The sequence below is a fragment of the Mastigoproctus giganteus genome, chromosome 7 (assembly GCF_048544385.1).
Source record: "Mastigoproctus giganteus isolate SK-2022 chromosome 7, ASM4854438v1, whole genome shotgun sequence".
NCBI classification, from domain to species: domain Eukaryota; kingdom Metazoa; phylum Arthropoda; class Arachnida; order Uropygi; family Thelyphonidae; genus Mastigoproctus; species Mastigoproctus giganteus.
The window spans coordinates 16,007,639-16,021,215 of NC_143581.1; the positions used below are offsets into that span (position 1 = coordinate 16,007,639).

The 13,577-nt window shown below is 34.9% G+C and overlaps 1 protein-coding gene across 2 annotated transcripts in view; it reads left to right on the forward strand.

Moving 5' to 3' along the window:
* The first annotated feature begins 258 nt into the window (after positions 1-258).
* The window catches only part of LOC150082577 (importin-4-like), a 186,556-nt gene continuing 173,237 nt past the window's right edge, over positions 259-13,577 (forward strand). For both annotated transcript variants that reach the window (XR_016547194.1, XM_090377536.1), the window contains exons 1-3: positions 259-340; positions 7,390-7,476; positions 10,263-10,348. Coding sequence is in view for 1 of the 2 variants with exons in the window: in XM_090377536.1 (XP_090233662.1) it covers positions 275-340; positions 7,390-7,476; positions 10,263-10,348 (239 nt within the window). In the remaining variant the exon portion in view is untranslated. The remainder of the gene's footprint in view (positions 341-7,389; positions 7,477-10,262; positions 10,349-13,577) is intronic.

Here is a 13,577-nt window from a genome sequence, read left to right on the forward strand (position 1 = left end):
TTTTTTTTTTTAGTTTTGTTGGTTGATGCTGCATAAGCTCATACACTTGTATTCTTGCATCACATGTCACTACTACTACTACAATATCCTAATTTTCTATCACTAATTGTCCTAAAATGATTTTCAAAAAAATAAAAAAAATCCTGTGCTCTATTTTTTGAATCTCAGAAAATATTTGAGATTATATAATGAATGAGTAATTTCAAGCGCCACCACACAAAATCCAATTTAATTATTTATTTTTTAAATTCTAAGCAGTCGTCTCATATTCGAGATGGAGGATGTGTTGATTGGTATTTTATCTCGACTGCTGGTTCCTGATAATGCCGTCCTTCTACAGGTATGATCTGAAAAGGACTCGTAATGGCTATGCAAACCTACTTTCCATTTATGAAAGTTATTTAAATGTCACGATAACAGTTCACTTAGTAATAAACTGCTTGAGTTAGGCTTAGAAGGGTGTAGATGAGTGCGTTCGCAGCTGATCCACGTGCGTTTTATTTGGTAACCATTTAAAACACGTAGGCACGCAACAAAAAATATGGCAATTTGTTATTTTAAATCAGTAAATGGTGCTAGTATTGCAATGTTTGGTTATTGTAGCAAATAGTTTTGCTACCCTAACCAAATATTCGAATGTTTATTAAATTTGAAGATTATCGTTTTCGTTAATTATAGCTAAACGGTAGTCAGATTTTGCAGGTATGCCTTAATTCAAACAGCTACATTTTAAAACTGTTAATCAAGTTAGTAAGCAGTTCTGGGATACTGATTACGGACTACAGCCTATGTATATATTTTTATTAATCTATTAGTTTTTTTTTTTTTTTTTACATGGTTGCTACTTTTTAATTATTGAAGAAGTGCAGTTTCGTTCTTCAAGCAAAAGTTCTGGAAAGGCATTACTTTTACTCTTTTGATATAAATTGACATTGTTACTTAAGCCCTTTTTTTTAAGAAATGAGAATTCCTCATTTTTCCATAATTTTTTCTCATGAGGAAACAGCCACTCCACGTGGATAGACTGTAACCGGCAAAATGTTTACTCGGAGTTAATGATTATGTAATAATTTTTGCTTAGAACTGATATGAGCAATCCGTACGCAATTTTTTTACATTCTTCCTAAGTCCGGTCTCTATCTGTGCTTCAATTCAAGTGGGGGAAAAAAAAAAACATTTAAAATTTGTGTAGAAGCTTCAGCTACAAGCGAGCTGTAAAACACATTGCTGTACATTGGCTAGCAGAAATCTTAGTTGAGTCTGTACCAAATTAAATTTGTTACAAAACGAAATAGCATGAATTTCAAATGCATAATACCGTACTTTGCCCCAGGGAGCAATGCTGTTTTATTTGAAGTGCATGTGCCCCTAAATGGAACAAATTTTCTTGCATGGCATCTGTAAGATGTCACTCTGTATTTTAATTATTAAAAAAAAATTAGTTTTTTATGCTGAATTGAAAATGGGGTTCTGTTACTTATGATTTGCTAAATTCAATTATAAAATATCAAGCAAATATAAATGAGAGAAACCAGTAAAAATAATAATGTTTTTATCAAATTTTTTAAAATTTAAGGTTACTTATCCCACATTGAAACTGATTCTTGTGTAACATCTGGCTCCCATATTTTTATCAGCTCTTCCTGTTTCATATCTGCGAAGTCAGAAAAATGAAAGCTTTACAGTGCTCACTGGCATCTCAAATATCCCATGTAAGTATGGGACTTGAGTATGAGAAAATACACTTTTACTTGCCTGGCATCTGTTAAAAGGAAAAAAAAAATCTCCCATTTTGTAGTACATTTTGAAATGAAAACAGAAAATACAGCTCAGGAAAGATATGTTGGAGGATTTAATTTCATTTACATAAAAAAGAAAAATTAAAAGTTGTCAGACATCACATTATCAGCATAGGGTCAAATCAGAGAGAATATTGGCTGAACTTTGAAGTACTTAACACTTAATTGACAAATGTTTTATGCCTAATTAGTATCTACCAGCTTAAGGATTGCTGCAGCATATTAGCTTGGAACTTTGTTTTAAATAGTTATTTGAAATAATGAAAAAACTCTAAAATTGAAGGATAGATTTTCTTAATGTACTTTTGTAATAAATTTGTTTTGGGGTGGTGGTATGTGCTGTCTGAATCTATCAATTTGATGAGTTCATGTGAAAATATATGCAGTAATCACATAATATCAAGAAAAGATGCCCAAATATTTATTGTAAACCAAGTGTACATGTTTGTACTCCTGCCTCTCTTTTTTAATGATGTAAAAGAAATTAACCAGTGAAATAATTTAATTCTGGATCACACATCCAGAGATGATATTTGTTATACACTGCTCGGTAACAAATAAGCATGTTGGTTGTCTTGTACGCTAGAAAAATAAAATAATGAGAGAAAGGTTGCAGGGTCTTCTAATTGAAAATATTCTTTATTCTTTCAAAAAAAGTAAAGCAAAGAATTATAAAATTGAAATAATAAAGAATAAATTAACTTCTTTTTTTGAATTCTTTCAAAAGAATATATTGAATGTTGTATAATGGCATGCTGTGCACCAGCTTACCAATAAAGTGCCGACCGGGCTAGCCGAGTGGGTAAAGTACCTGCCCGGCAACCCAAAGGTCGCGGGTTCGATTCCCGCCTCGCGCTTGGATCAAAGTACTGCAAAAACCTTGGGAGGTGCAATATGGCCACAGAAGCCGATGCGCCAACAACTACCAAATCAAAAAATCAAATCAAATCAATAAAGTCTGCTGCTGCACTGTTCCAGTTTAAAAACTATATTATTTGTAATTAATTCCATTATAATGTTAAAATAATAGAGGCCATTATGCAGCGACAGATTTTAAATTCTTTATTACTGTAAATTGTTCGTCCTAGAATCATTCTTTCATCAAGATTATTTGGTACTTTCTTTCAGATAGCATAAACAATATAATATGGAATATGAGAAGAAAAACCTTGTTTCTTACCTTGTTTTCCTTTTTAATAACCTGCACTCAAAACTTGTCTGACTTCCTGCAACTTTTTCTGTTCTACTGACATAAAAACACTTTTTAAATCTTACTTAACACTAACAGTGTATTTGTTAATCCCATTAATGATTTGTCTCATGGCATTGCATATTAAAATCCACTTTTAGTAGTGTTTTATCTGTTATGCTTGAATTCACACTTCAGAACCCCACGTTATGTTATCTTTCCTTCAAACTTCGTATTTCCCTCAACCATTTCTGGCAAAAACCCACTGCTTAAATGATTATGTTCCACTCACTGTTATGTCCACTCTGTTGTCCAACATGGGAGTGATAGTAGTAAAGCCAAAAAATTTCTGAATTTTGGTAACAGCTGCTGAAGGATGAGATTTCATATGTGGATTCTGAACGTGTACAAATTTACACAGTGGTTAATTTGATGGACATAATTAGTCAGTTCATAGAATCTATAAAAGATATATGTATGCTCTTTTTTTTTTTTCAGTACTGCGTGTAAAGGGCAGATCCATGGCAAGGATATTGGAGTAATTACTTTTAAAATAATTCCAAAAGCTTATTTTTCCACTGTTTGTTGTTTTTAAATAGTACAGGTTCATGTATTGTTAACCCCACCACAAAAAAAAAAAAAAAAAAGAAAAAAAAAAGTTGAATGCTGATTTTGCCTGTGCCAGGATTCCAAAATTTTCTTCGGTTGATGTAATGGGTAAACAGATGTCAAAATTTGTAACTTCATAAAGAAGTGATTCCCAGATGCACACAACCCACTGTTTGTTCATTGCCCAGATCGGTTTATAATTTGATCAATGAACTTGTTTATAAAATATTGCTATTCTTTAAATTTTAAAAGCATGAATAGTCACAGAGGAAGCATTGCTAATGGGCAAATTTCCCATCTTATTGATTAATTGTAGTACATATGGCAGAGCGTGTAATATTGTTGTCAAAACCACCAGTGAAAGGGAAGAAAATTTGAAAATTTGACCTTTCTGGTATTCTTGTTGATCCCACTGAGAAACTTGGATTCATTTCACTCAGGGCCAGATTTAAACTTGTTGTGGCCCTAAGCTATAACATGTATGAGACCCTTCTCTCTTACAGTTCATCTGTGACAATATAAAAAAAGGATTTTTCTAGGATGGAGCGAGACCCCTTGTAATGTGAGGCCCTAAGCTGTAGCTTGTTTAGTTTGTATAAATGTGGCCCTGATTTAATTTTTTTCAAAATTATCCCAGAGAGTGCATTCTGAAATTGACTGATGGTTTGTTGTGATTGGTGAAAATAAAGTCCCTGAAAAAAATTACTTTTTTTTTTTTGGCAGGGGTGAGCCTTAGACTGCAATATGCAGGATAAGTCATAACCATATCTTAGTGATAGTACTATATTTTATGGTATCGTATAGATAGGCAAAAAAAAAAGAAAATTACTTAAACAGTTTTCTACTGTTTAAGTAATTTTCTTTTAGAAATTTCCAGAAAACATACTGGACTGTACAAATCTCTTCCTGTTCCATTGGTAAAATACTTGCATAAGGTACAGTTACATACCTGTGATTAACTTTTAATTTGTGTCAATTTATCAGAACTGAATTGAGAATATTTTTAAGAAAATAGATATTAACTTTTACAAATATGTGTGTGAAAGCTAGGTATCAACTTATAGTGAGATATATTAAACAAAATTTCTGTTTATACTCTGGGATGACTATGCATTCAGGGGTTCACAAGATAGATGTAATACAAGAAACAGCACCATATGTAGTAATCATAGGAATCGGCTTGAACCGTTGTCAATCTCAGCACAGCTAGGTGCAAGGGTACTCAAGAGTGTACAGTCTGTTAGCTGAGTGGTCATTCACAAGGGTACTTATGTACCCTTGTGAATGACCACTCAGTTAACAGACTCTGTGCACTTCATGTAGAAGCATGCAAGTTTAATACATTTTTGAGTGTGACAATCAAAATAGGAGACCTGGTCTGTGCTGTGCTAATAAATTCAGGAAGATGAAAAATTGTAAAGGTCTTAGAAAATATGTAGATTACCTTTTGCACAGATAACATAAAAAAACTTATTTTCTGTGTTTTCAAAAATAACTAGTTTGCCTCTGGGTTTTATAAATAGAATGCACTGTTAAGGCCCTCGTGGGCAGCACATTTAGTAGGATCGTCATCCTCCCCATATCGGGTGGAAAAGACCCAAGTTCAAGTCCCATTGATGACGTGAGGAATTTTTATGGCCCTTTTTTGCAATGTGGTGGAGTTAGTCAGTCTTGGGTGAGGGTAGCATGGTTTAACCTCCTGGAAAATTGTTTTTCCTCCAGGAAACAAAACCAATCTAAGAATATATGAAATTTACAAAAATACACGAAGCAATATGGCCTTATTTGCTGATGCTTCTAAAACCCTACTACAACAACAGCACTGTTAAGAAAAGGGGGTTAATGATATGTTAATGCTGGCTAATAGAAGCTTTGGTATTTGTCATATAGGAGAAGATAGTATGAAAAGAGGATGGAAAGGCTATTTTTTTGTTGATGACTGAGAGATGTTTGTAAATTATTTTGGATCTCCTCGGTGCATTTATTAAAGAAATGAGGATTGGATAAGAAAACTTGTAATGGAACGAGCACTTAAATATAGTCTTAAGTTATGTTTACCAGGGGCCTTGTAATATGATCAGAAGCACCTGAATTTTTGGCAGTAGGACCTCTACTGTGGAAATTATTGCTAGTTTTTACTGCCAGCAGTCCTGATGTTTTCAAGTAATTGTAAGTCTCTCTCTGCCTCAACTCTACAAATAACCTGGGTTTCATTCTTTGTCATGCAGTCCTCATCTTTTTATCTGGTTTTCCAGTCCTTATCCCTTAATGCTTCTAGGAGACCTGAAAGAATTTGTAAATGATTTCAGCTAACCTACTAAAAGCAGATTTGGCTTCCATGTGACTGTCTTCTACTGTATAACAAATCCTGAAGCTCCTTTGGCAACTATTGGTGTTTGATGGCCATAATGTGTTTCTTCTGTCTGGTATTAGTACAACTGTTTACTTGGAAGACAAAACTTGCTTGTCCTTAGAAACGTCATATAATACAAACTTATTTTGTTTTCTAGGTAAAGTTAACTTTAACCGCCTTGTAAGCACTTTACATATTTTATATATTTATTTATTTTTACATATACAGGGTGTCTCAAAACTATTGGTACAAACGTTTAGGGGAGGTAGGTAACATCTAAAGGAATGTGAATCGCATAGGAACCCATAACCGGAAACGTCACTGTAAGTTGGTACACGGCGCTGTTCATCAGTTCGCGAGAGGGAAAATTTCTGGTTTACTCATTCAAGCAGTAGTCGCCGCATGAAGAGTATGCATCGATATACGAACTATGAGCTGGCAGTCATGCACCTAGTGTATGGATTAGCAGAGTGTCCACACGGTGTGCACCCCCATGCAGCACAACATCGCTTCACAATAAATGTGTGGCCAGGTATGGTTGGTGACTGCTTAGTCGGCCCATACCTGTTACCATCCTGCATGAACTCCGCTAAATATCGGATCTTTCTTGAACAAGTTCTACCAGGGTTACTTGATGATGTTCCAGCAAATATGAGATGCAACATTTGGTTTCAACATGACAGGGTGCTTGCCCATTATGGAAGGTGTTCGTGACCATTTGAACAGGCGTTTTGGGCATTGATGGATTGGCCGTGGTGGACCCATTGCCTGGCCCCCACGCTCACCTGATTTATAGAGCCTTGATTTCTTTCTGTGGGAGGGTCCCTAAAATCTATCGTGTATGAATCACCTGTGGAGATGGAAATGGATCTCGTCGCGAGACTCGTCTGCGCTGCTACTACTATGAAAGAAACTCCAGGTGTGTTCGACCGTGTCCGCCAATCCATGCTGCGTCAGTGTCACGCATGCATCGCGTCTCATGGTGGAACCTTTGAGCATCTGTTGTAACATCATGAAATGCATCCATCTCGTACTCCATTGTTAATATTATGTCAAATAAATGTTTGCCACTAATTACTGTTTTGTGTCATTTCTGCTTCTTGTCTCTGCTACTACTTTCCCCGTGACATTTCCGGTTATGTGTTCCTATGTGATTCACATTCCTTTAGATGTTACCTACCTCCCCTAAATGTTTGTACCAATATTTTTGAGACACCCTGTATTATTATTTCATCATTAGTTAACTTTGAAAAGGTGAGCTGATTTTTTTTTGACTCAGAAATGCTTATAAAGTATGTTACCCATCTTGTCTTTATTTTCATATTCACCTAAAGCTCTTAATCAGTTTGCTAGGCCTAAAATATTAACTAGCATATTTATTTGATTTACATATACTGCCCGCTGTATAAATCTTATATATATAAATATTATGTTTTTAGGCTACTCAAGAGCTAAAGCAAGCTTTCAAGCATCCAGAAGTAGTAGGATCACTTTGTAGTATATTAACTTCATCAGAGAACTGCCAGGTAAGGTAGAATTTAAGGGGAAAAAATGAAATGAACTATTTAATTTAATAACTTGCTCTCATTTTTGTATATAACGTAGATATTTGTATATTGATGGAAACTGTTGGAAATCCTAGCAGTCATATTCAGTACTTGGAGACATACAACTTTTGTATGTCTCCAAATTTTGATTTGTGGAGTTCATTAACATGTTTATAGCATGATCATTCTGCATATTGGATATTTGTATTGTATGTATATTTTTTATTAATTTTTTTCCTGATCAGCAGAAAATTGTTAAAGGTCTGTAATCTGCTGTTATCTTTTAAATAAATAAAAATGACTTCTTAAAAGTTAAATTGTTTTTTTTTATATTTTTAATGATTATTTAAAAAGTACAGTTTGTAATTTATACATTGCAATTTTTAGAAGCATGGACTTAATCAGAAAAAAAATCATTGAAGTATTTTTTTTTTTTTTCAGCTCGGTAACAATACAAATTTAATAAATATTAAATATAATATTCATCATGGTAGTTAGCTTTTTTAAATAAAAAGCTTAATTATTGTAGCACCTATAAGGTGACTTGTGTTAGTATTTCTCAATTTTTTTCCTGCTGGAAAATTAGTATCAGTATTAGCCACATGATGCAAGGAAGGCTATGGTTTTTGGTGCACTAACCAAAAAAATAATTATTAGTTGAAAATAATAAATAATAAAATAAACTACCTATTTGACTCCCTCCTCACATGAATACCTATCCAGGTGACCTTTGAATTCCAATAGTTAACAACTTGCTGGCTAAAATAAAACTTCCTACAGTCATATTTAAAATCATAGGGCACTAAAGTTCCTGGTTGCTAAGCTATGTAGGCCACATATTCAAAGTCTTTTCTAATATGAACACTTTTGCTGATCTTACTAGATGTATTGCTCATCTTTGGACCCTTTCAAGAAGCTTGATATCTTTTTAAGGTGCTGTCCATAATTTGAACATGGCATTCCAAGTACAATTGCTTTATATAGTGGGATTATGACTGCCCTATTTTTACAAGCAAATGTTTAATAAATCATCAAATAGAACACCATTGGCCATCTTTGCCGCCTGTCTATTCTACTCATAGAACTTAGTGTCCGCCCATATCATAATTCCCATCTCTCTCTTTTTCTCTGCTGTTTTCAATTCTGTCCCACCAAATGTATAAGTTTTTTGGCGTTACTGTTCCACAACTGTAAGACCTAGCATTTTGCTGCAAAATACCTGCTATTTTCTGATTGTTCCTGAAATCTATCCAGGTTATCTTAAAGGAGCACTGCTTGGGGCTGATCATTAGCCACTCTCCCAACTTTCACATCATTTGCAAATTTTGATATCACACCCTCTATCCCTTCATTAGATGTAATTTATGAAAACTGAAAATAATGCACACACCATATGTGTTTCTGCACGTACGTAGCTGAGTGGTCAGGAGCATGAGTGCAATAGCACACACTCTTTGAGTGGACTGGGGTTCAAACCCATGACTGCTAAATATGATTAACGCTTGTATTGATTGATTTGATGTAAACTCCATTGACTTGCTGGTCGTGTCGGAGTGTAAACAAGAACACAGTGTAGAAAAGGTCACTGTCCTGAGGTAATAGAAAGGCTCAATTGGGAGAACCCATCAATGGGAGGGGATCTTTCTGAACTGAAATGTGGGGTGCAGCTGTGAGTGTCCACGTCTTGATTGATATGATCGGGCTGATTTTCAGATGGAGTCAGTGTCTTTGGAGGTAATCGTGAGAAAAGTCTAATTTGAACATCTCTAAAATTGATGCTGTGCTTTTGCTAAAAATTTTCAGTTGTAGATCTGCTATAGCTGAACATTTTTAATGAATTTATCTATTTTTCCAGTTAGTATTTTCACTACTGCACATCATCCATTTGTAATGGAGGCATGTAGCTATTGTTCCAGATCTGAACTTAATCACTAACAATTTTTTAATGCCAGCTCATTTACAGCCCATTTTACTACTGTTAGAGAAAGCATTTCACAAGATTATGTAGTAAAGCTCAAAAACAAAAGTGAGTTATTCCATTTTGTTTTTCTTTTCGTAAGATAATGAAAAAGAAAGCCAATAATCCAATACTGTTTTTAAGTACCAGTTATTTTAGGTAGGATTTATATACAGTATATTATAATATTGTTCCATCTAGGTGGCACGAAGTGTTGAGTACAATATTGTTTCTCACTGTTCTTCACAGAATAGAATTTGCATTATAAACCTTCTACAGATTAGTTGGTTTTTCAGATCTCTGGGATCATCAAGTATAAATAATATTTTATGTTAGTATTTCTAAAACTGGTGTGCAAAGGAAATTAAATGAAATTAGTTTATTCTGTATGTGGCAAAAAAACATAAATTTTATATATTGCTATATCAGTGCTAGGCAGTTGAAACTAAGGCCAAACACATCCATAATTTTTGGCCAGTGGTGTTTTTAGCTGTCCCATTTACAAGTATTTTCTGTGGAATCCCTTTTGAATATTACGGTTCTTTAAACTCATTTCAGTGAATCTTATATTCTGGCATTTTATTAATTTTGTTTTGAGATATGCTGTATTCACATTTTGAAATTCTGATATTGAAGGCATCTTTATTTCAGGTTGTATGTAGATTTTTTAAAATAGTTTTTGTGTTTTAATTATGTGCTTTGAAATAACAAAATATGAAATTCTTCACTTTAATAATTTACTTTTTATAAACATGTCTGAATATCATTAATATTTTGATATGCTAATAACTGACTTGTTAAATTTTAGATTCGACAATTTGCTGCTGTACTCTTGAGAAGAAGAGTTGCAAAATCAAGGCAATGGAATAAGATATCTCTAGTAGTACGACAAAGGTAATAGTGAATGCTCCACAAATTGCTTAATTTTTTTTTTTTTTTTTTGAAATTATTATTATTATTATTATTATTATTAGCCATATGGTGCAAGGAAGCCTGAGGCTTATGCCGCACCAGGCAAAAAAATAAAAATAAAAAATTCTGAATTACCTTGAGAGAGAGAGAGAAGTAGAAGGGAATCACCAAGAAAGAGAAGAATGATGATATCCAGCTCAGGACCCTGGGTGTGCCAAGCCCATACTCACCAGATGTGAGCCCCTGGGGCTATGTACACTATCATGTTATTTTTGAAATACATTATGATTCAGTGAATTGCTTTGTGAGCTTTTTTTTTTTTTAATTCAATGAAAAATTGCATACTCGTCAAAATTGCCAGTTTTCAATTGTTGGTATGGCACTGCCATCAGATCATGACTTGATTTTGTTGGGTGTGGCCTTTGAGCTCAATGACACCATGTTAGTCAATGTACTATTGCCAGTCACTTTCTTCAGCTGTTTGTGGTTTGGAATTGCATCATCTTGTATTCTGCTCAACAGGTGACAGTGTGAGTCGTTTTTTCACATTTCAGAGAAATAAAGCTTAACATATTTCTTAGAATAATTGATTCCCATTGTTAACAACTCCTCCCATCTTAATAACAGCAACATAAATTTGATGTGTCATTATTATAAATAATGAAAATTAAAACTAACAAGAACCATAGCATTGGGTCCTGATAGATCCCATTTATATCACTGGTCCATTTACAGTATTGCCATTTATAACCACTCTTTTCTACTAGTTAACTATCCCGAATGTCACTTTTCCAGCTTTATGCAACAAGACATTATTGGTACCTGTCAAAACCTTTCTAAGAATCTAAGTAAATTGCATCAGCATTATTTACTGCATTTGGTTCCTTTTTGGCTGCTTCATGATACCTTACCAGATTGGTCAGACAAGATTATATCTTAACACAGGGGTTCTCAAATTTGACAATCGTGTAGCCTCCTAAAATATAGATTAATTTGTGCATCCCCTCTCCCATGAATATAATTAATGATTTCATTTAGGTTAGAGTTGGGCAAGAAAAAATAAAATTACTATTTATTTTTAATAATTAAATTGTAATATATACAGCGGTGGCCATATAAATTGTAGACCCTCTTAAAGTTGAATATTTTCTTAACCCCATCTATAGGTAAAATTGTCATATCAAGACAGTATTGCATCATTCTGTAAAACTAGTGTGATACTGAATCATCATTGTGTAATATTTGTTTGATATAATATCATCCACCTGCTGCTATCTGTTTTAACTTCCTGTTCAGCAGCAGTATAGCATACATTTGGTTAACTGAGACAGTATTTAAATTCTATACAGTGGGACCAAATGATGATGTTACCAACAGCAAATTCAAAATGGGAAACATTCAAAGAACTTATTTTGGAAGCTACTAGGCTTTACATACCAACTAAGAAATATTGTTCAAGGTTTAGGCCTAAATGGATGTCAGATGAACTAATGAGACATATGGCAAAGAAGAAAAATGCTTGGGATACATATAAATTAACACGTGACACAGAAGCCTATGATAGATATAAGTTGATCTATAACCAAGTTACAAAGGAGGTTAGGCAGGCGAAGGCAGATTACGAGAAATCTTTGGCAAGGGATGCAAAGGAAAACAGCAAAGAGTTCTTTACTTATGTAAACTCTAGAAGGAAGAGGATGAATCAGATTGGTCCACTTGATATCGATGGTTCAACTGTTGATGATCCTGCTCAGGTAGCTAACAAACTAAATGAATATTTTGCATCGACATTCACACATGAGTTATTCAGCGAGGGGAATGCCAGAGGTGTATTCAACTCTGGCAGTAAGCTAGATAATCTTGTAATAACTGAGAGTAAAGTGAAGGAGAAATTGTTGAAGATAAACACAAGAAAGGCACCTGGGGTGGATGGGATCTATCCAGTTATATTAAAGGAGGCAGCAAAGGAAGTAAGCAAACCCTTAGCCATAATTATGAGAGCTTCCTTGGACTTAGGGGAGGTACCCATGGACTGGAAATGTGCAAATGTGACCCCAATTCACAAAGGAGGATCAAAGGCTGACACAAGTAATTATAGACCTGTGAGTTTGACTTCTGTTCCAGAAAAATTAATGGAGGCACTGGTTAAAGAAGCACTGCAGGATCATTTAGACAAGACTTCAGTTATAGCTCGGACACAGCATGGTTTTGTTAAGGGGAAGCCTTGCCTGACCAACTTGATTGGATACTATGATGCAGTCACAAAATAACTGGATGCAGGGAATAACTTTGATATTATATACTTGGATCTTAGAAAGGCTTTTGATACTGTTGCACATGGAAGACTGCTGCACAAATTGGAGCAGTGTGGCATTGGAGACAAACTGCTGCTATGGATAAAGGGGTGGTTGAGGGGGAGAAGACAGGGTGGTAATCAGTAGACACTGCTCATTGTGGACTAATGTTATCAGGGAGTCCCTCAGGGTTCAGTGTTGGGTCCATTATTGTTTTCTGTATTTAAAAATAATATTGATGATGGTATATCAAGCTTAATGTCCAAGTTTGCATACGATACAAAGGTTGGCAAGGTTGTTAAGGACACTACTGATGCTATGCTGCTGCAACAGGATCTGGAAAGGTTGAGCAGATGGGCTGAGAGGTGGCAAATGAAGTTTAACGTTGACAAATGTAAAGTACTACATATGGGAAACACCAACTCCAGAGCAACGTATCAACTCTGTGGTACCACACTGACAGTGGTAGAGAATGAAAAGGACCTGGGGATAATTGTGCAGGCAGATATGAAGTTCTCTGAGGAGTGCAGACGGGCTGCAAGAGAAGCTCATGGCGTCTTATCAATGATATACAGGAATTTTTCTAGCAGGGATAAGGAGGTGATTATTCCCTTGTATAAGGCAATGGAATGAGTACAGAGAAGGGCAACAAGGTTAGTGAATGGAACAAAGGGTTGCTCTTACGAAGAAAGGCTTAAGTTTTGCAAATTACAGTGTCTGGAGACTAGGCACCAGCGAGGTGATCTGCTAGAGGTGTATAAAGCCTTGAATGGTTTGAGCATGCTCAATGTTGATGGGATTCCGCCTCTTGCTATGAATAATCACCTGAGAGGGCATAAATTCAAATTGAGGAAAGACAGATGTAGGATAGATGTGCGGAAATTTGCATTTAGCCAGCGGATAGTTGGTTGGGGTAA